The sequence below is a fragment of the Cyrtonyx montezumae genome, unplaced genomic scaffold, assembly GCF_038088225.1.
Source record: "Cyrtonyx montezumae isolate F1298 unplaced genomic scaffold, pur_monq_1.0 scaffold_8, whole genome shotgun sequence".
In the NCBI taxonomy this organism is placed as follows: domain Eukaryota; kingdom Metazoa; phylum Chordata; class Aves; order Galliformes; family Odontophoridae; genus Cyrtonyx; species Cyrtonyx montezumae.
In genome coordinates, this window is record NW_027072089.1 from 46,606,151 (window position 1) to 46,630,100 (window position 23,950).

The window sequence follows — 23,950 nt, forward strand, 5'->3', positions numbered from 1 at the left end:
CAGAATCAAAACACGGTTTTAGTTTCTACAGTCCTAGCTCTACACACAAGACAGTTACATGGAAAACTGTTAAAAAAAAATGAAACATACAGTAAAGACAGGGGCTTTTTTTGGTTTGAGTGTTGTGGTTTTGGGTTGGTTTTCTTTTTTTCTTTTTTCCTGTACCAAGGAAAGGCATTGCCTGAGTTGCACTGGAACACGGACTCAAACAGGAACTAGGGGACTGATATTCTTTTCTCAGACATTTTTTTTCCCAAGCAAGGAAGAAGGTGACCTTGAGAGATGAAGCATGCACAGGTCAGATGGAGTGAAGAAGAGCAGGCAAATAAAAGCCCAACAAAACAGCAGTGGAGGTTAACTTAATCCTACAGACTTAGATGTTTCCTTGAATTGCAAGGAAGAAGAGAAAAGCCTAAAGGCACACATCAAGTTACAGAAAAAGATGTGCCAATTTTGGCCTGGAATAAAATGGTTTTTTTCCACACATCAGGTATGCTGAAGACTGGTCCTGAATTCCTGACTTGCTTGCTAGAGTGTTGTATTTTCTGCCTGACAGTGAACAAGGAATGCCCAGGGGCTTGTTGCTAAAAACAAACCAACCAACCAACCTCCACAGCATTAGAAAAAAGGGACTTGCTTAGCTGCTTAAACCAGTGCATGAACCTTTCTGGACAGGTAGAAGGCCAGTACTTTCTGCAGAGATCCACTCATTGGAGGCTGGCTCCTGGTCTGTTCTCATCCAGACAGCTCCTCTGAGCATGGTTATGAGCCACTTGTCACCTCATGTGAGCACTGATTTTTGAAATCAGCTTTAGTTTTAGATAAAATTTGGTACCTTCTGCTTGAAACAGAGCTCTCAACTAGGTGGCATCCCATTGTCTTAACTGCTGAGGAAACACTAGTATCGTTCTTTCATCCAGTTACAGAGGGGAAACTGATATGGGGGTGATTCATTTAAATTTGAGAATGTTGCAGGAATGCACTGGATCCTCTCAAGAACCTCTTTTGTAGATCCACTCATTTGACTATTTTTTTTTCTTTTTGTGGAAGTGAAAATATAGAAATGAAGAAGCGTATGAGGTCAAGGAAAGAGCTGCAGGGTCACCTTTGCACTGAGAGCAACACTTCCCCAGGCATTGCAGCCTCTGTTGCTGCCTGCAGCTTTCAGTGATCTAAGCCAGAGAGGACAACGAGACTCCCTGACCCCACTTAATGCTCAGTAATGCAGTCTGTGAGAAATCAAATGTCAGATGGACCTGGTCAACTGCCGTAAGTGAAGGCAAACTGCTTCCCAGTAAATAGTTTTTGCCTTAGAAGTAAGTACTGGAGATGAGTACCCCATGGGTACTTCAGCAAGAGTGTAAGGAAGCACTGGCTAACAAAGTTCTTTGAAACCTGTACAGTGAGCTGTGGGAAGAGTTCATTCATCAATGAAGCAAGCAAAATGTATTACATTCACTTTCCTTGTTCTGGAAGCAGATAGCTCATTTTGTGTCTGAGACTTCTCAGAATGAGCTGTCCTACGTGAAAGAAATGAAGGAAAACAGCATTAGTTCCTACTAGATATGTTTACTAAGAAAATATAAATATGTGACAAGGGCAACTACTATAGCAATTGGAGACTGGGGCATAATCTTCTGGGATGCTTATGTACATGTAAATGCAAAGAATAGTAGCTATTGACTCCCAAGGGCAGTAGCAAATGTTTCACTCTGCCAAAGGATGCTTTTTAAAATCTTCAGCAGATGCAAAGAAGTAGCATTTAAGTCTTCAGAACAATACAGTAATGTTCATCTTCCACCTCAGATCACAGAGCATGCAATTAAAGACTTCACTAGCTGATATTCCTAAATGGATTTCAGCTCTGAAAACACACAAAAATCATTTTCCTTAAAGGTACTAGGAGCATCCTACTACAATGTTTTTAGAATCAAATTAGGTTTCTGTCTCCAGCTAGCATGAGAGTCAGTTTTCTGTCTGCATGAGATCTACAGCTAGCTACTTTCACCACAGATGTAAAAGATTCATGATGATCTGAACTCTGTTGCCTCCTGCCACGGTCCACGGAAAACAAACAAACAAAAAATCCCACAACTTTCTTTCCTCTTAGACATTACTTATTACTGCAACTCACCTTTAGTGAAAAAAAAAAAGAACCCACACCACAATAGAACAAGTAGAACAACAATTCCACCATCACTAAAAGTGAACTATTGTTGTTTTAATGTTAAAGCTAGCAAACTCATACACAAAAATCTAAGTACCAAGCCACTGGAGGAAAGACTAATAAAGATAAGCTGCCTATTTTAATTAAACAAATAAAATCTGTCTAGCAGAAAAGCAAATGCATTTAAAACATTTCTTGGTGTTTCCCAGAGAACTCAGGCATAGCTGATATGTTCTTATCTGTCCTCCTGCAAGATCAAGGAATTGACTAAATCTGACAGAGATGTAGGTGTTTTCAAAAGCAGAAGCCCATACATACTGATGTGCAGAAAGTTTCATGAAAGTAGTTTCAAAAGTAAAGAAAAAGAGACCTTGATTTTCTACTCTAAATGGCTTGCAAGGTAGGCAGAAATCTCTAGCAAGAGATAGCCTTGCCTTCACTACTAACTCTTTAAAAGAGGTCTGGGAAGGGGTGCATCCTGGCTGTACCCCCCTTTCCGGTTACTCAGGTACAATGCTTGCACCTGAGCTCCTCTGGATTGGCCCTGCCCTCCCACTAGGTGCCCAATCACTGTTTCAGGCCATGACTTTGCATTTCCACTACAAGGATATAGTTAAAAGTCAAAACCAATAGGCTGCAGAAAATCCCTTTGTTCTGGAAAACCTAAAAAAAGGCAGAAGGTTCTCCCAGCACTCATCCAATGGAGCCCCAAAGAGACAGTCATGAGAATTCAACCCATTGGAAACTGGGCTCCATCTGTACTGCTGCTCCTCACTCTGGAGGACTGGGAAGAAGACATTACAAATAGCTCAGTTTTCCCTTTCACTTTTACGTGCTCTTATAACATTTTGATTTGCGTGTTGCAGGAATCAACAGAGAGAAATTAAGTTATGCCAGCATCCAGATCTTCACTGATACAGTTTTTTTTTTTCTCAGCTCCAAAAAGACAAGCATTCTTTCAAGAATGTATTCTATTTCCTCTTATCTTTTTCCCAAATTAAAATTAATCACTTTCAGAAAAAGCCTTTGGTAACAACTCATTAACTCCTGCATTTGACATTACCACTCATGTAAAGGACAAGTGCAGCATATTTCATTGTAATCACATTTCACATTAAGAACAGCTACATTGCTATTTTCACATTCTTATTATTGTAGATACATTATAGTCAGAGAAGCATAAGAATACTACCAAAAAAAGAAAAAAAAAGATACCATTAGAGACTTTAATTAAGATTTTTTAGATGCATCATTTGTTGTTGATTTCAAGATATTCCCGTTCTTAGAAATAATGTCACCACAGAATGCTTTTACTTTTTCTTAAATGTTTAAATGAAAACGTTGGTTTCCAAGATACACTGTGTTTTACATTTTATAGTAGAAATTTCCAGTGTAACTGCCCTGAGCCACCAACTTTCTGAACAGTGCTATTCAGTAATCTCTTGCAACATTTTGTTGTGTCCATGCAAATTTCCATTTAGGTACTGCTGCTTTATGAACAGTGCCTGATTACATTACAAAGAACAACACAAGCACAGTAATAAAACCATGTTAATCAACCAAAATGAAAATAAAGCAAGTGCAGTGGCAGAGTAGATACAAATACCTGATTTTACTCCATGAGAAAAGAGTCAGTAAATGTGCTTTTCATATTCATGCATCCTTCTACTCACTGACAAGTGCTAAAATGTGGTGAATTTGTTTTAAATACGTTTAGGTACCATTTTGATTGTCTTGCATTTTTTAAGATAGAAATCATTGTGGTGGATAATTCTTTCAATACCACAAACCTCCTGAGCACACTGCTTTTCTCAAAAGATTTTCTACATAATCAGAAAATTTCTTCCCCTCCTTTGATGAGAAACCAGAGACATGTAAGGTGTTAAATTTTCTTTATTTGTAATCAGAACTATAACACATCTGTAATAATTTATAGTCTGTTTTCTCCCAAAAATATTATCTGTCCATGAATTTACTAAAATTACCCATTTTCTCACATGCAGTGTAAATCTCAACTACATACCAGATGCGCAGAACATCCCTTGCCAATAGATAGGAAATACTAAACGCATGCCTTAATTTAGAGACACATAGATAGGAAATGCATTATTTGGGTCTCAAGGAAAACTACACTATTTATGCAAGGGTATTTGTTTTTCATTGATAGTCTCCTATCAAACCACCGCATGGCTCTGCAAGGCTCCCTATCATTCTCTCCCCATGACGACAGATTTTTGACAGAACTGGAATGAAGGACATGAGGTACTGGTTGAGTAACAGCATATCTAAAAGTTCTAGGACAGTAAGGAGAATGTAGAAGAGCACACAGGAAGGAGGGGTGGAATAGGCTCATATGAAATAATGGCAAAAAGCCTGAATTCACTGGTTTTTGAAGTTGTTATTTGCATAACATGGGGATTAAGAAAAAAATATGGACATGCAAATAACTTTCCAGACTATTAAAGATACAATTAACAGAAAGGTATAAAAATACGTATTGCAAAATTCTGTGGAAAAAAAAAGTAGAATACTCCCAAATAAATTGTGTTTTTGTTGTCCTATAGTTCTCCCTCTTACATCACTGTTGGCAAACACCATTTTGCAACACAGAGCCTCCCCAGCAGGCTTGCTTTCCTTCATCCACTCCTCTCACTTTCTTATCTGCCTCAATAGAACATGGACTCACAGTCAGTTTTCTTTAGCTCACAGAAAGCAAAGATACAATGAGTGTTCAGAAAAGAGCTACCTTCTAACTGAAGGCCAGCTGATGAAAAAGCTTATAGTAAAAAATGACTACTATGACAAATACATGAATTTCAAGACCAAGTATTTTCACCTTTCAAAGCTTGCTTGGTTAAGGAAATTCAGCCAGTGTCTATAGAAGCAAGCTGCGTGCTTGCAATGCAGTTCAGCTTTAATTATTAGAGGATTTATAACAACTTCAATCATGTTGAATTTTTCTTTGCATTTTTCAATGAAATGAAGATTGAGCTAGATCATTATCTGGTATGAGTCAGTGCTTTTAAATTAAAAAAAAAAAAAAAAAAGGACCAAGTAGATTTCAGAGGCTTAATATTACAATATGTCGCTATTCATGACTAAGCCTCTGGCCATGAGAAAGAATCCTAAAATTGTTTCACACAAGCAGTAGAACGTAGTAAGTAATAGCCAATTACTTAAATCAAAAAGTCACATTGAGACTCATCTCGCTGAGTAGAAAAGTCATTATGAAAGTTTGCATCGTACTTTGCAGATTCTTTGTATCTGCTTCTAATATATTTCTAGGTATATTACTACAAGAACTCAGATGAAGTAGAGCTACAAGGCATTTCTAGAATGAAATAAACTATTATTCATTTCAACTGTGTAATAGTGCAATCGTCATTACAGTAAGGGAGAATAAAAGTGAAAGATTTATTTAATGTGTATTTTCAGAAATATCATGGATTTCTTCAGATATATAGAGTAGTTAAAGGATAAGTTCTGTATTACCGGCTTAAAGCAGTGCTATTTGAGGTCAATCTGCATGACAATTATAAATATCTAAAGTCATTTTATGCCCAGGAGGTGAGAAACTGCTACTAAGACAGAATTCAGACACAGTGTACTTCCATCCTTCAAATGTTAATAAAGTCAAAAGAGTTTTTTGGTTTTTTTTTAATTCACTTCAGTATTCATTTCTGAAATTTAAGTCACAGCAAACTTTCAAAACTGGCATAGCTAGTGAAGTCCATATCAGCACATCGGTTTCCCTTCTTTCAATATCAAGAAAATTAAAAGGAGTGGTTGAGGCACAAGTGATTTTCATACAGAATCATAGGGGTTGGAAGGGACCTCAAGAGATCATCGAGTCCAACCCCCCTGCCAAAGCAGGTTCCCTACACCAGGTCGCACAGGTAGGCAGAAGTTCAAAAGTATTCCAAAAAAATAGACCAAAACTTCAGTACTTACTTTAACTTCATAAAAAATGTGACAAAGATCACAGATCTATGATCACAGTCATAGATCATAATTGCTTCAAAGTCATCATAGTGCATGCTTTTCTTTTTTCCAGGATGAAAAAAAAAGAAAATGGTTCATGGAACTTACAAATCCATTTTACACTGCCATTTCACATCCATGGTTAATCAAAACAAATGACAATTACATGTCTCAAAGCAGCCTGAGAGCATTCTGCTACACTCAACAGTAAACTGTTTCTTCTGTGAAGACAGCTTCAGTAAACTCAATAAGACAGAGAAAAGTCCAGCCAGCTGGCCTGGCAGAAACATTGCACGCACAACTGAAAGGGAAGTGCACTGACAACAAGCATTGGAAAATAAGTCCATATCATAAGAGTTTGTGCTTGAAACTATCTTTATAGCTATGGTTATTGTTTCTGTTAAGAGGCACTGCATAAATACGGAGTTAGTCATCTAATGCACTTAACATTTTTCAGCCGAGGACTATTGCACTTTAACTCTATGCCTAGGTGTTGATTATACTTTGGTTTGCTTCACAACAGTAACATGGCTCTAGCAGTACAGCTGAAATCATGGCAGACGGAAGGATCAGTACGAACAAGCTGCTCCTCTACTTTTTTTCATGCTTCTTGGTTAATTTTCCTCTTTCTAGCTGGAGGTTCATGCTGCTGTTTGTTCGCTTCTCCTTTTGTTGGTTCTCCCGAGAAACTTGCTGCACAGCTTGGAGGATGGCAGTCTGCACTATCTGCTTGCTGGCGTTCTGCAGCTTAACCTCATCTTGTTCTGGCCCTGGTTTCTCACCTGTCAGAACCAAACGACAAACAAACAAGGTGATTTAAGCATTTGTGGCTACTGTGCAAATGCATGAAGTACAGAAATAGAGAAGGGGGAGAAGCGAGTGGGAGATAAGAGTACTTAGGTACAGCTTATGATGTAGAGAACCCTGGAAGATGCTGTAGTAGGGTGCAAAATGCCTGCTGCATGCTCAGCATTATCTGAACAAAGAGGGAGACTATGTCATAGACCTCAACTTCTCACTTCCCAGCCCCAGGACAGCTGTGTCTTCACAGATGAAACAAGTACCATTTTATTTTGCAGCATGAGAGAGGAAAGTTTTATTTTTTTCTCATCTATCTCTGAATCACATCCTTTTTGATTATAGGTGAGCTTCTCTCTGGGGAAATTGACTTCATTTTTCAGTTCTGATGTTTCTTCCCTTCATAACCATAATAAGTTTTAACTAAATAGAAACCTTAATGAAAATTAAAGACCCATTGAATTTCAATTGGCTTAAAGGTAAAAATTTTCCTTAAGTGTAACTTCACTAATCCTTAGCTATGTTTTCCAAAGAATTTGAAAAACAGTAGGAAATGCTCAGATTGCTATAGGTAAAGTTGGAAAACAAGTAAATAAACAAGACTCTACTATCAATAGCAACCCAAAATAAAAAAAATACAGTTATGTGATACTTTCTTGTTTCCTCCAGGTTTAAGTATTTTGGTGAAACAAAGTAATGTTCTGAGACAACTAATGTGGTAGTGAAGAAAAGTGGCTTAGAGATCACTTCACCTCCTAGCAGAAAATGTGATTTCATAGGACAACAAGGAATGCCATAAAATGGTCAAGGTTAAACTTGATATAAAATAATTTGGAATTCGTGAGATATCAAGCTACAGAAATTTAGGAAAACATACACTTACTAATGGAAATGCATAGGGTAGGTGCTTATTTACATTACTAGATTTGATTTTAAAGGCTTTTGAGATAAACAGTTTCTTATCAATTGTGTTATACTCAAGTAGCTCATGAAACAAGATTCATTTTTCACTGTCTGTTTTGAAGCCATTTATTAAGAACTATGTCCTGAGAGAAGTAAAAGAGTGAATCAAAGATCAGTTGCTCTCATAAAAGGTTCACATTTGGAGCTGTGAGATACAGTATTCCTTAAGAAATATTTGGAAGAAAATATAAGAAACAAAATCACTGGTTTATCTTACAGAAGATACTACAAAAATCTGAGAGAACAAACCAACCACTCGCAAAATAAGTAGACCTCATTCTGTAAGAACTAAATAATTCATTAGCTCCAAAATTTCTTTGAAAGAAGTTCAAAAATACACTTCTTTTTTCTATCCTGTATATACATAGAATAGAATTTCTAGCTAAAACTAAAATATAAGCATGGCTGAAGAAAGAAAAAAATACACATAACTGTATTAAGACTACTATCTTTGATTACAGCTCACAGGTTAAAACCGTAAAAACTTAGAAAACATGATTCAATCTGAAAATAATGGCTAAATGTAATCATTTGAATCCTTGGCACAATCCACTTCCCTATATCACCTTGATCTTACCAACAGCACTTGAAACAGTAGATGTTGGATAAAATTCAAAGCTATTTCATATCTCCAAAAAGAGACCCTTCCTCAGTGGCAGTCAGCCCTTAAGTGAGGTCTAAGAGTGGCTGAAATAGGTTCCACCCTTTCCAGTTGCAGAGGTGAATTACATTCACCTGTGCTCCCAGAGCTGACCAGGTTTTTATTCCAGGTGCTCAATCAGTCCACATACACTACTCTATTGCTCAAATATGAACTCACATTTTTTATTACAGAATGAATTAGTCTTCTTGCTGGGCTAAAAAGTATCAGCCAACTCAGCTTGTGTTCAGAAGATATATTACTGAAAGTATGGATAAATATGACATTCTAAATATGAGTGAAACTGTAAATACAAGCGAGTATGCTGGACTGGGGTACAAGTGTGTATGAAACGTGATCAATTTTCCAATCCCCGTGACCAGAAAAAAATAATCAGAATTTGTTTTGAAAACACACTGTTAGGAATCATGTTGTTGTTGAAAAATGCTCAATTTTCTTTCTTCAGGAGAACTTAATGATTTATTCTATTATTCTTAATGTACAAAATCTGGATTATATATATATATATATATATATATAAAATGTTTATATTTACATTTATATTAATAATGTTACCTATGTAACATTCAGTTGTCATGGAGCAAAGCCCCCATTTAAGTATAATTCATTTAAGTGAGATCTTTATTATATGTATTAGACAGTGTTGGTGTGTGCTGGGAAAATAAACCAAGCACACAGAAACCAGAACCTCTGGACTACTTCTGACAGTTTAGGTATGCACAAAAAGGAAATAAAAAAGCACAGTCAAATATGTAACATCTTTCCATCAATATAACATTTAGGTTGATAGTGATCCAGGTAAAAAAAAAAAAAAAAAGCTAAACAGCTTTAGTTATGAAAATAATCAAAGATGCTGGCCTGGGTGTTGTAAGTAATGAGGCCATTGACAATTTGCTGACCAACTGAATTTGAAGTTAGCAATCAGAAAATAAGAAGGGCATGAGAGAAGACACAGAAAACTACTGACCTATTAGTCAACCAACAGTACGTGGAAAAATTATAGAGATTAGCCTGGATGCTATGGAAAGGTATTTAAAAAACAAAACCATTATCATGCATAGTGGGTTCATGAAGGGAAAATCCTGCCTTAGTAATATGACCTCATATGATATGGTAATCCAGTCAGTGGATGTAACATTTCTGAATTTTAGTAAGGTCTTAGATGCTGTCTCTCACAGCATCCTGCCATACAAATTGTCTAGTTGTAGTACAAGCTTTTCTTTTTTCTTTTCCTTTCCTTTTTTTCTTTTCCTTTCACCTTTTGAGTTGGATATCAAACACACTGCAGAGGTCTGAGCCTATAGAGTGACTAGCATATGAGGAGCTGGACTGACAGCCAGGATCCAGACATGTCAGTCGATCACATATGAACACCTAGCTCCTGTTGGACTGTAGTGCCTGTCACAGCTGGCCCAGAGGAGCAGGTGTTTAAGTTTGGTGTGTGCTCTTGACAAAATACAGAAAGCCGCTGTCAAATGGAACCTTTACAATAGAGAACATTATCCACTTATTATACCCACCCTGCATAACAGACACTCTAAAATTTATGGTGACTGAGTGGCACAGTCCTGTCCTTGTGGCTACCACATCCGAAATTCCAATGTGGTACTACTAAATGTCTTCTTCACCATGGAAAAAATTAGGAGGAAATCTGTCTTTCTCAGTCTTCCTTTGTTTCCACCCACCCTTCCCCCCTTGATATTATTTTCTGTAGAGGTCTGGATGGAGGGGTGCTGCCATTTATTAGAAGGAATTAGAAAATTCAAGGTAAGCAATAGGATTGTTAATACAATAACTAGGACATCTGTACTACATATTAAGCAAAGTGGAAATTGAGAGGGTGCTGGGCATGAAGAGAAGCCCATATTTTGAACTAGAAAACAGTGATAAGTAAGGTTTGAAATTCCAGCTCTCGCAGAGCATGGCTCTGCTCCTGAAAATTTCTAGGACCTAGAGCTATGTGACATAGATAAATAAATAAGCACTATTCTATCTAGAATAGGGCTTTCATTTTATTTTTGTTTCCAATCATGGCTGATAAATGAGGATAAATGCACGTGGGCTTTTGTTTGTTTGTTTGTTTGTTTTCTGATCCTACCTCAACTTTTCTCGTATGTCGTATGGCTTAAGCTTTCAATCACAGTTAATGTCATCTTCAGGCTAAAGACGGTCAAAATTTTAACTCTTTTTCAAAGGTCAGAGCTATCGGGTACTTTCAAAAGGATCACCTTCCAATCCATTTGTGAAACTAAGTTAGTTTGCCCTAACTCAAATAAAGAATCTTTTGCAATTTGTGAAGCCCTAAGAATTTCAGCTTTTGAAGTTGCTGTAAACCAACCGCTTCAAGAGGATTACCAAAACAGAAATTTCTTCACTTTTCCCTCTTATCTCTCATCAGACAATGAATGGATTAATAAAGCTGAAAACAGGAAGTCCAACAGTAATTCACTTGAGAAATGTGGGTTTGGCTGCCTTCTTGTTTCCAGTGGGTGAAAGGAGGTGATCCTTCCCCTCTCCTCAGCACTGGTGAGACTACCTCTAGGGTACTGTATCCAGTTCTGCCTCAACCCTCTTCATGCAGTGAGACATGAACACATAGAATTGAGTCCAACAGAGAGCTATAGAGATGTTGAAGGTCTGGAGCACCTTTCCCAAAAAGAGAGTTGAGAGGCTGAGATCTGGAACTGTCTGACCTGGACAAGCTATGGGAGATCTAAAATGTCTTTAAACACAAGGAGAGTGAAAACAGGATAGAGCCAGGCTCTTTTCGGTGGTACCCAGTGACAGAACAAGAGGCAGTGGTCACAAACTGGCACACAGGAGTCTCACTCTGAACACCAGGAAGCACTTCTGTGCTGTGAAGGTGGAGAGAGGCTGTGGAATCTTCTCCCTCAAGGCTCATCATCAGCTACTTAGACATGGACCTAGGCACCCTGCTCTAGGTGGCTCTTCTTGAAGGGGGTTGTTGGACCAAATGACCTTCACAAGTCACTTCCAACCTCAACCACGCTGTGATTTTGTGACTCCATCTGTTGAGGCTGTCATAAAACTCAACTTTTCCACTTCCTGAAGGAGTAAAGAGCAGTGTCAAGAAGGCTGTTCCCATTGCTCCCTCTTTCTTCCAACTATTCATTTCAAAGGAAACATCCAGCACAAAGCTGTTTTCTGAGAAGCTTACTTCTTTTTGATGCTGCACTTAGAAGAGAGGGAGTGACTAAGGAAAGCAGCAATGACTCAAGCAACTATCGCAGAAGGACTGAGCTTGAAAATGTCTATCAAACTGCTCCACTTAGCTGAGATACAAACTGTTGTGGACATGAATAAAGGCAGAACTTTGAGTGCCCACAGAATTAATAAGGCATTTAAGGATCACATACTTTCAACAAGGTAAAATACAGGTATCTCCCTTGTTGTCTAAGTATTTAGTATTTATCTAATCAAATCAAGAGTTAATAAGATACAGCTAATTTCTGTCTATTATTTTTTAAAGATTTGAAGAATCATCTTAACAAAAATTTTATTACAAAATTTCAGTTGAACTATTTGCTGATAAAACCTTACATGGCAGCAGAAATAGCATTCAGTTTCTAAGTCATCCTTGTCTAACAGCTGCAACGAGACAAAAATCCCCTTTTTGGCATAAAACCTTTTCTACTTATTCCCTGTCTTCAAATGCTCACATCAGTTACATAGGAATGCAACACCCTAATGTTATTTAGTACTTCAAAAAAAGGTAGCAATTTTTGTCATCAATATGTGAGAAAGTATAAAAATAAATAAAAATAAAAAATAAAAATATCTTTTGGACATTTATATTTCCTTTTCTTCCACTTCATAAACTTTATACCAATTGGCGTAGGAAATTAAAAGTAATTTGCAATCTCCACTTTGGTTCTGAAATTGAAAATACAATTTGATAGATTTGCAAAACTTCAAAGTCTTAGAACAGCTTTGGGAATCAGTCACACATTCCACTTTCATGTAAAAATAGTGCCATACATTAGATGTGTCCTTGGCTCTTCTGAAGCTTCATGAAGGAAAAAAAAAGATGCTAGCAGTTTGGAAAAAGAAAAAACAACAAAAACAACACAAAAAAACCCAAACCCCAACAACAAGTAAACACATTTAAATCAAGTTCCAAATACCCATTTAAATTCCTAGAACGAATATTAGTTTAAGTCCAATAATACCTTGTGTGGGAGATCTTAAAATCTGTGATGCTTCTAGACTATGAAATATACCTAGAAAAGTAAACATTTAAATCAATAACTACAGAGAAAGAGTGCTGAACACAGATTAAGTATTGAAGAATTTCCATCTGGTCACTCACGTACCTTTTTCTCATTTATTCATTTCACTTCTTCAGAGCACCAAGACTCACTTCCTTTCAAGCCTGAGATCAAAGCAGTCTCCTCTGCTTTCTGTTGATATCTCCTGTGCCTTTTCCCTTCCATTTTCTGCTTGTTAAATTTAGTAAGACTCATAAACATTCCTACTAAATAATACTTAGCAACATGCCATTTATGTGAATCAGCAGTTCATTAAGTTATCCACTATATATTTTCATAGAACTGTTGGGGACACTATCACAAAACTACACAACTACAGAACTTGTTCTTGCAAAGATATAAATCCATCCTCTCACCCGATTACGACAATAAACTGTGGTCAGTGGATGAAGAATCAATATTTTAAAAGGAAAAAGAAGTAAAATTTTTAACATGGAACAAGAGCAGGGGCAAGACTTTTGAGGAAAAAACTTCATACTCTTGGAAAGCATATGCTAGAAATAATTTAGCCCATACTTTTTGAGAAGGCATTATTCACATGTGAGCATGCATGATCATAAATTAATGTCCTACCTCTGTAATCTCAAAAAAATTGCTATTATCTCTCAGTTACCTTTTTTTGCTTTTTCAGCAAGTTTATTGTTTTTCCTGGAAGAAAAACAACGCCTTTTATTTTTTTTTTTTTTTAAACTTGTGGCTCATATGCATTTCATATCTTCTTCCTGCAGCTTAGGTCTCATTCAGCCTGGAGACATAATACAGGCACTGCATTTGAAGAGAACAACTTAACTCTTCCAGCATGTTCCATGAATCCCAAGGGTCATGCATCAGAGGTTAAAAGTTTAAGTTCTCCTTCACAGGAACAACAAATGTAGTTTAATTCCAGCAAGTGAATACCTCTAAAGCTGTTTTCCTAGAAAAAAGATAGGAGGTTTTTTTTTATTTTTATTTGTTTATTTATTTATTTTTGTAAACAGCTTTGAGTTTAATCATTATTAAATATAGTAAAACCATATTTCTCTAAGTAAGCACGAGGGCAATTAAGAATTCACTGTTAACCAAAAAATATTTCCATTAGCGACAAGTTGGATTTATTCAAAATATCTGAACGTGGAAGACACATGAAGCAAATATTTTCTCTCAGTGTTTTGAAAAAGATTATGTAAGGTCACCTCTTAACTAGAAACATTAACATTTGTTTTAAAAATATATTACTTTGGTTTGGAATAGTTAAACATTATAGTTTTTTTCTGCATAACTGCAATGTTAGATTTTTTTTCCCATGAGTAATAAAAATAATAACAATCCAACAAAAATATCACTCTCTGGGAAGTCTATTTCAATTCTGTTGAAATAATACTGATAGTTTCACAAACCAACCAACAGTACTGGTGACATTTAAATTGGAATGAAAGTACATATAAGGAAGACCATGAAGATAAAATTTTGTCATAAGATCAACTATATATTTATCAGAAAAGTTAAAGGACATCAGCTAATCTTTGTTCATAAACTATAATTCTCACAAAAAAAAAAAATCAAGAATCTGGCAAGTTTGCAATGACATAAAGTGTACCTGTGTCAGTAATTAACAGTAACATTTGTTGCATCAATATTTGTCTTCTATTGCAAAAAAGAGTTAAAGTCTGTTCTTTATCCTCCCAATGGCATTAGGCAGTGGAATATCTCTCTATTTTCCTAGACATAGAATGAAAATTTCAGGTGAGAATCCACTGAGGAAGATCTTATAACCTGCAAATCACAATGGTTAAAAATCTCCTTCTCTGTGCTGCTTAATTGGTTCATGCTAGGTTCTCAGCACTGGTATCCACACTTTGAAAAGAGGATACAGACGATGAGGCTGCACATTATCCACAGTCAGGCAATGTTGATGAGTCATATTAATTACATCCACAATGAATGAACACATCAGTTACCTAGAGCTAGACTTTTGAACATGTGCATAAAAACAACTTTATGCATGTATCATTAAGGATTTGAGATCCAGTTTATAGCAACATTAGTAATGATGCCAGTTCAGATCTCATGAAAAGGTCCTAGATCAGAGCATTATGGAGGGAAAAAAAACATAAAAAATAAAAGAGAAAAAGGAAAAAGAAAAAAAGAAAAAAGAGGGGAAAAAAAACCCCAAAGCATATGCATTCTTCACTGTATTAAAATTAGTTCTGTCCAGTACTGTTACTCTTGCCCCAAAATGGAGCTCAAAGATTTTCTGAATGATAGCTGTCAGGTTTCTAAGGGCACTCAGTTACTTGAGTAAGGAGGAAGTAAACTGAAGGTATCAGAAATGCTTTCATGTAGGACCATCAGGGTTTTCCAGTTCCCTAATCTGTAGTGATCAGAGGACTTTTAACACTCCCTTACTTTCAGCAGAAAAATTACAGTTCAGTTATACTTCCTGCCCTAACCTCAGTCCTTGATTATTGCTGTGCAACCACAACAGAAGTGGAACTTAAGAAGAGGGCCATGACAAACTAATTTGGATATAAAAGAAAGTATAAGAATGAAATAGGAACAGCTTTGCTTTGAACAAAAATCCAGGAATGATGGAAAGGAAAAAAGAAGAGCAGAAATGCAGAAAGATTTTCCCAAAGAACCTAGTAGTATCTCCAGAGTAATACTTCAACTATATCCAAATTACCTTTTCATATTTTTTTTGCCTACTGTGCTTTTATCTTTAGGAGAAAGGCATATCCGTAAGTACCACATTTTTGGTTTGTTTTTCTATATCAATATTATTTTTTACAATTCTCCTTTAAGTTATTCCATATTATTTGAAATATGTCACCCAATGTGAAGCTTTCAACATCTTTCAGATTAAGAAGTTGTTGAGATCTGCATACATTTAAGTTATTTGTAAGAATTTTTTCAATATGTTCTATAAAATGTATTGCTGTACTTTTTAATAAGATTAACTAAAACAGATTATAAACATCAGTTTACATATTTACTCGGTATTTTCATGCACAGTAATGATTTCATTGTTTAAGGACTGTATGTTCACAGCATTGAAGACTGGATGTAGTTCAAAGTGGTAGTCACTGAATATTCTGCCATACATAAATCTATTAGCATGATATTCAGATTCTGTCCTCAGAAGAACCATTTCTGGAACTAACACTATAGGTCAACGTTAATTGATGAAGGTTTTTTCTTTTTTTTTTTCTTCTCCTAAGGTAGAGCTCAGTGTATTAAAAATAAGATACTTTCTAAAAAATATGTGGGACCAGCATCTCTAAAATTAATTAAAAATTATCTTAATCTACACAATTTTGCTATTTCTTTTAGGAGACACACTTCAAATAGGAAGAAACACTTCTGCATCAAATCCTGTGCTTCTTCAAGTAAAGGAGAAGTCCCGTCCAGATACAGGTAAATTGTGTGCCATTAAACTTCTATTTTCGATTTCTTAGGTGCCCAGAGGTTACTGGCCAAAAAGAACATTTTAGGCACAAAAGTGAGGTAATGTTTAGACTTTATAATTCTGTGTCAAAAAAATATCATTTGTGAGGCCCACACAGAGCCTCACTGAATCCCCCACCTACTTTTCCTAGGTGTTCAAATGTTTTTGCTATCCACCGCTGTGAAAGTCTTCAAAGGTGTCATGTGCCACTCTTAGCTGTTATGTTCATATTTCTGCAATGCAACACAATTTTTGGTCTTCAGCTTTGTACATCTTAATTAGAATTTGAAATAACTCACTCTGATCTATTTTGTTCATGTAAAGAAAATAAGGAAGAGGCTATGTAATTTGTCAACAGCCAGCAAATTAGCGATAACATTCTGCAAGGTGTGACAACAGTGTAGGAAAAGCGTCCTGCTTATTTCAGAATGTGAGCAGATTTTGAAAGCTGTACATTAAGGCCATTAGTAACTGCATCTGAAAAAAAAAATATATATATATATGCAAAATCACAAGACAAAGTGTATAAGAGATTACATAAATTTAGAGTGCACCTTCAAAGAGGTGCACTTTCATGGTTGTAATCTGACAGAGTCTCTCTATATATATGCTGCAAGAGACAGAATGCTATGGAATGCTGTTTTCCACTCTTGGATCTAACTTCCCAGAGAAGTATTTTCCCCTCTAATGAGAAAGCTTACTTCAAGACAGAAGGTTAATTTGATGTTTTAACAGATGTAGTAATGGATATGCATCATCTTCACACTGATAAATGGTAAGCTGATTCACTGATCAAAGTAAGAAAATAGTGTCATTATATCAAATATGTATACTACAAAGTGAAGCAAATCTAAGTAATCCACAGGAGATTACACTTGCTTTACCATTAGAGAATCATCAGCACAGCTCAACTTACTTCTTCAGGCAGAAAATTTCAGACTCTCTTGAAGAAAGAAGACAGCATCTTCTGACAACATGACTACAAGCATTTGCCGGGTCAGATGACAGCAGCACAGAGCTCACCTGGATTGACTTCCCTGGCAAGGCATTCTATAGGAATTTTATGGCTATTCAGGTCAGCTCCCCATTTCTGTTAACATCAATAAAGATTCTGCTCCAATTGCAACCCCTTAAAAAATAATAAATCTTATTCTCACAAATATTAATGATAGTAACAAAATCTTATTCTTGCAAAATATTAAGGAAGGAACATAAATTCAAATTCCTACCCTCTTAGATAATTTCAGTAAGCCTATGAAGAAATTATTTCATAAACTGCTTACAAAGATCTTTTTCTTAACTTCTTATGTGTAAACATAATAATAGATCAAATCTTTAATAAAATAGCTAATGAATATGATTGAAGATACAGGAAGAAATCTAAAGTTTTGTTGTATTCTACAGCATTTAATTCCCATTATCATGTTAAAGCTTACAAGTTAGAATCATTTATGTTTGCGAGAACTACAACAGAGCAATTCATGTGGAAGAATAACAGACTGGAGGGATAAGCTTCATAGGATAACAGTGCTAGTAAGGATGTTAATAATGACTGTATGACTTATTATCAGCTACTCTTAACTATAACAGTTCCATCGATATAAGCCACCACTCAGCTATTGTGAAGTTTGAATTCTTTCTGCAGCTAATCTGAATAAGATTCAAACCAGCAATTTGGAATTGAGAAGTGCCATTTCTTATTGCTTAAGCCTTAACTACTGGTATAAATAATTGGAAAAAGTAAATTCTGTGCTAGTTTTTAAGTGCTGATTCGTAACTCAAAATAATACATCTAGTACTGATCATTATTTTTCAAGCTTGCTAATCTCATCACATCTCTGAATATCTATGAACTAACATTATTTTCACCTCACTAATGAGACCTGCTAGTAGAGTTCCACATCAGAGGAGAGATAACACACCACTGGGGAAAGATCAGCACAAGAAACACTTTTTTTTCCTCAGTGAATTAGAATTAAAAATTTCTTCCTACATAATTTCTTCCTACCAGGTGAAAAAACACTTTGAAGTATGGTTGAGAGCTTTTTGGCAGAACTGATCTGCATACTCACTACCAAATCCACTACCAGCTATCATAAATTTTGGACAAGACAACCATTGTATCAAATTGCATAAGGCTTGCAAAATGGTTTGATTCTAGCCTCCAAATTTTACCACTAAGCTAATACAAAATAATTTTATATGTATATACTCCTACATCATATATCAGGGGATAGTGTGTTATTATTTAGTTATTCTGTACTGAAAAACTAAAACCATTAACAGAATGCAAAACAACGATTAGGAAACAAAAAGAGAGAAGGTCTGCACCCTGCCATCCTACAATTTTTTTCATGGGTGAAACTTTGTAAGTGAAAGTGCCAGAGTGCCATTCCCCACACAAAGATATAACACACTAGAGATATCCCATGACAGTTCATATTCAGAAAAGTAAAAATACTGGTTGACCTTCTTATGTCCCTTCACATATCTTGATCTGTGCATTGTGGATGGAGTTCTCCACAGTATCTGCAATGCTATAATTAAAAAAGGCTATCAAGAAATGTAATTTCTTCCCATTCCACAGCACACCAGCTTTCCCACTTGAGAAGATCAGGACTATTCAAACAAGTAGGCACATCTGTTTTAGTGTGCAGCTGCTGTCATCAATTGCAGTTTAATGGGATTCCTCAAATGTTTGGTACATGATGTGCTTCTGAACCTCAGTGTCATTATATAGTTTTGGTATACTGTCCCTGTTAAGAACAGATGTGCTTCTGAAGAGGTAGCCGAAAAGCTGTGTGAGTTGCTATTGCAGAAGGAAGGTGCCAAGCAGTGAACGTTCTGACTTCTGTAGTGTCTAAATATCTTTAACTTCCAGTGTTTTCACACATCTTTTCTACACAAAAATACTGATTAAAAAAGATATATTTTACCACCTCTTCCTCCTTTTGGGAGTGGAGGGTCATAAGTAAAGGCAATGGGTTTCTGGATATAGGTAAAAAGAAAAATAAAAAAAAATATAATAATAAATAATAAAAATAAAATATAAAAAATATAATAAATAATAAAAAAATAATAAAAGAAAAATATTTAGAAAAATAAAAAGAATAACCTGAAGGATGGAATTGCACTATTCAAAACAAATACTTAAATGATGAAAGTGTTCTGATGAGCTGCATATGGTTTCTGATCTATCCAGATCAAAACCAATTATTTCTTGAAAAAAATATTCAGTAAAAAGTACAAATTCATATTTAACACAGCATAGCATGGTATATTACTGACTCAGTGAAAGAGTTATAACCTACCATGTATCCTAACTTGGTAATATCTTATAGTCTTACATTATAGAGAAAAATCTCAATAGATACTAAAATAATCTCTTAAGTGATGTCCTAGTGAGAGAGTTGCTTAGGAAACCCATTTGGTAGCATGTATCCTTAACAAGATTCCAAGCCAGTTTTGAAAATACAGGCAACCTTTGTGCTCTATCGGTGCAGACACACAAAGGGGAGAAGGTTAAGGCAAAAATGTTTGAGTGATTCATGTGCAAAATAGCATTAGAAAAAATCCTGGGAGAATGACAAATATCTTTTGCATCCCCTTGTTCAGATGAATTAGAAAAATAAATAAATAAATAAAAATAGGAAAAGAAAAAAACTTTTATTTTTATTTTTATTTTTATGTTTCATATGAAAAGTTCTAGGGTCTTGAATAAGCATGGAGTGTGCCCAAGACCTTCAGTTTTTTAGGTTTAATTTTATTTTTTTTTAAGTAACTGGAAGTAACTTGAAAAGAAAGTAGCATGATATAGGCTAGGAACATTTAAAATGATTGTTAAATTATAAAGGTTCACTTAAAAACAAAAATGATTATTGATAGATATTGATATTATTGATAGACTGCCTGATATTGGAAGTGACTTCTCCTTTCCAAATTAATGATAGGGCTTGCTTGCTGGATTTAGAAGTCAACTTTTCATAATTTTTCCTGATGTTTTAGAACAAAGAAATGATTTAATAACAGTTTATTTATTACCTTGCAGTCATAGATATTCCAGTTGTAGAATTATCTACAAAAATCAATCCTTTATAAACTAATGGGACAATGATTTTATTTTATTTTCAAAGTTCAAAATCTATTATCTTCTGAAGCCTCCTAAGAAAACCTGCCACTTCAACAAATTCTTTATAGTCTAATCCAAAAACTCAAAATGTCATGTTTCCATACTGCAGTCCGGTGCATACTAACTTACCTTTGATGATAAGTAAAACTTTCTTGTTTGCTTCTGCCTAAAGCAATTAAATTCAGGAAAAATATACAAGCTAAACAGTTCAATGTAGTCATTTGTCTACATTTCCATTACATGGGTCATCTCCTATTATAAGGGTAGCATTATAAACAGCTTTGTTATGTGAAAATCCTCTAGGTAGAATGAACTCCCAGATATCACATAGTGTTGGCATTACATTTCCTATACCAACCTATCATAAGTTAACCTCCACAACAAAATACAATGTAGCCCCAATCAGACTAAAGCACACTAGGAAAAACATTCTTTTTCTCAGTTCTTTTCTCCAGCAGATTATACAGCAACTTAATTCAAGAGCCAAAGTTAGTAAAAATTGGGTGTGAAGACACATCAGATATGAACAGTAGCTTTTTGCACACCTACAAACAGCAACATGCTCACCAGAACAAGACAGAGTGAACAAGAATGTCTAGTTTTCTTTGGAAAAATAATGACCTTTGTATAATATTTTTTGACAAACCTAGTTCAATAATGAAGAAGCCTGTGTTTTTGTTTTGGTTTGATCTGAAGTTGTTGTATTTTTTTTGTTGCTTTTTGTTGTTTTTTAGTAGCTGGTTGTAAGAGCTAGGTAAAAGAGCTGAAGATTAAAAATTTCTATTCAGTCAATAGGTAGTTTTCTTCACCTTTAAAAACTAATATTTTAATATGGTAGGTTTGTTTCCACTTACCAGTTTATGAACATAACACATTAAGTCAGTGCTCTTCGATACAGTAAAGCCTCATCTTGTTGACAAATAATTACCTTTGTCTTCAGCTAAACAAACTTTTCCTTGAAGATTTTTTTTTACTTTGTTTTCATTGTGTGCATGTGTGTATGTTTCTGTGTCTCCATTTTTCTCCTCCTTGAAGCATATTTATCATTCTGAGCCTAAAGGATACAATGTGCAACCATTTATAAACAGACAAATCTTTTCCTCCTTCACCCTCTCCCCCCCTTCCCCCTTCTTCCCCAGCCCATGAGAAACTATGAAATATGAAATTGAAATCAGATCATTCATCACAGTAAGATAAGATCAAAAAGTTAAGACAAGAAAATGAAACTCAACTTCTTAGTAAATGTACAGAATTCCTATCTGATATATCTATATCTATAGCTACTTTGAAGATGTTAAAGATGTACAAACCCAATTTCTAAAATATATACATATAGAGACAAGAGAAAATGCCAAGGTAAGGCTGACTGACAATGAAGAAAAGTGATCAGACAAAATATAACCTACTCAGGCTTGCTCTGTAGATTGTCAAACCTCTCTGATTGTTTTATGATCTCTTCTACAAACTTCTATTTAGTTACTCTATATATATATTATGACATTTGCAAGGAAACCAAGTGTATTTCTTCATTTAAAAACAAGCAGAGAAGACTGATTATGCAAAATAGATTTTTTTTTCTCTTTTTTATGGATTAGGGATGTGAAAAGAACAATTTATGCAGCTATTAATGAGGCTTGGGTTTTAATAATTGTCAGTCCCTGGGGATGAAAAAAACCATGTGTTTACATTATTTTAGAGGTAATCTAATTCTTCAGTACTCCAGTCCAACAGACAGTTTAAAAAATGAATATGGTTAGTGATGACAGACTTTCAGATAAAAGGAATTCAGAAGAAAGCCACTAATACAGAAAGGTGTACTACATAAAACAATGGCTGGTTCTGTTGAGATAAACAACTTGATCCCAACTTCAGGACAGTCTCTGTGGGGAAGTACTATATTAGCCTGCAACTTGGCAGTATGAAAGGCAAAATGAACTTTTGATTATTGAAGAGGGATATTAAGCAACCAGCCTGTCAGTTCTTAATTTAGGAAAGCGAGCCCCAAGATATATATATACATATATATGTATTTTTTTAATGAGAGTGTGGAAGTTTTGGATTCTTAACCCTTCACAGATATGAAATTTCAAAGGAAAGCAAAACTTCTGTAAGCTTTGCAAAACAATGGTTTTAATCGTTTTTTCATTGTCAAATTGCAGCATTCACCTTCCCTTTTCTATTGACCCACAATTTTACTGACAGCTATGCATTTTTAAAGAAATGAATTGCAAGTCATCTCACTACAGAAAATGTTATGCATGACTTTAATATCTGAGAGCTACCAGGCCTCTCATTCTTTTCTGATCAATAAATTGCCCACTTGCAAGCAGAATGTATTACTTCCAATGCATGTTCTCCACAGTTTCTTTCTGGTGTAGTATATCTATACCACATAGCAAAACTCCCTTATGCAGCGAGGTGTAACATGAGATTTTGCTGAAGTCTTCAATTTTGTTCCAGTACCAACTGGTCTGAACAAACTTTCCATGCTCTTCAATTCTAAAGCTTTGAGGGGAATAAGGGAGAGTGGTGATGGTGGAATTTTGTAAAATAATTCCTGAGATTCAGCAGGTCGCTCGTAAGCAGGCACCAGTATGTGTGCTGGGGGTACCCACTCCCCAGGCACTGCAAGGCCCCATTCCCTTCTTTGACCCCTCTTTTGTGCAGTCTGATGAGCAAAGCCCCTTGCACACATGCATGTGTAAGGCTCCAGTCCCAGACGGAAACCATAGGGGTGACCCTTATAGCCTTCAGCTGTATTCCTCCCTATGAAACCACCTATCCCTGCCCAGCAGCAGGACTGGTTCAGCTAGTACTCCCCTCCCCCACGGACCCCGGGAGCGGACTCTCCAGCACGGCCGGGCCTTTCCGCTGGTCTCCCTGGGGTAGGCACGCGAAGCGGCTGTCCTTACCTGGAGCAAACACCATGATGCCGCCCGGGCGCGGCGCTGCTCAGCACCTCGGACAGCTGCCGGCCCCGCACGGTTCAGCACCTCGGACAGCTGCGAGTCCCGCGGTGATCAGCACCTCGGACAGCTCCGGGTCCCGCACGGTTCAGCACCTCGGACAGCTGCCGGTCCCGCACAGCGGCGGAGGCGGCTGCGGGCCGCGGTCCCTCCCTCCACAATGCGGCGGGGCGGGGAGGGGGCCGGGGCGCAGCGCGTCCGCACGGACACACACACACACACACACACATACACGCACGCACTCTGAGAAGCATCGCTGCCACAACTCGCTTCTCCGCAACGACAGCAGGGGGAAGGGCATGGAGGACAAAGGTAATAGCGATCTGCCCAGCGGGGAGAACTGATAATTGCTCCTAATTAGCTCTCGGCAATAACCCTGCTGCCTGACATTTCGGGGTGCACTGCTTTAGCCATAAGCTAGGTGCCCTGCTGATGGGCTCCAGCCACGCCGGACTTTGTCACAGTATTTTAGCTTTCAAAGGGAAAGCAGAGGAATTTCTCCCCTTATTTGACAGGCCTGTTATCCCTTTTCTAGTGACAGAAACACTTCAAATTAAGAGGAAACATTAGTA

At 36.4% G+C, this 23,950-nt stretch overlaps 1 protein-coding gene across 1 annotated transcript; it reads right to left on the bottom strand.

Moving 5' to 3' along the window:
• Positions 1–6,479: 6,479 nt before the first annotated feature.
• Positions 6,480–23,437, bottom strand: AKAIN1 (A-kinase anchor inhibitor 1). The gene is made up of 2 exons (XM_065753217.1): positions 23,325–23,437; positions 6,480–6,930 (listed from the first exon to the last, which is right to left on the bottom strand). Exons 1-2 carry the CDS (start codon positions 23,338–23,340, stop codon positions 6,740–6,742), a joined length of 207 nt encoding a protein of 68 aa, XP_065609289.1. The 5' UTR covers positions 23,341–23,437; the 3' UTR covers positions 6,480–6,739.
• Between the last annotated feature and the right edge of the window lie 513 nt (positions 23,438–23,950).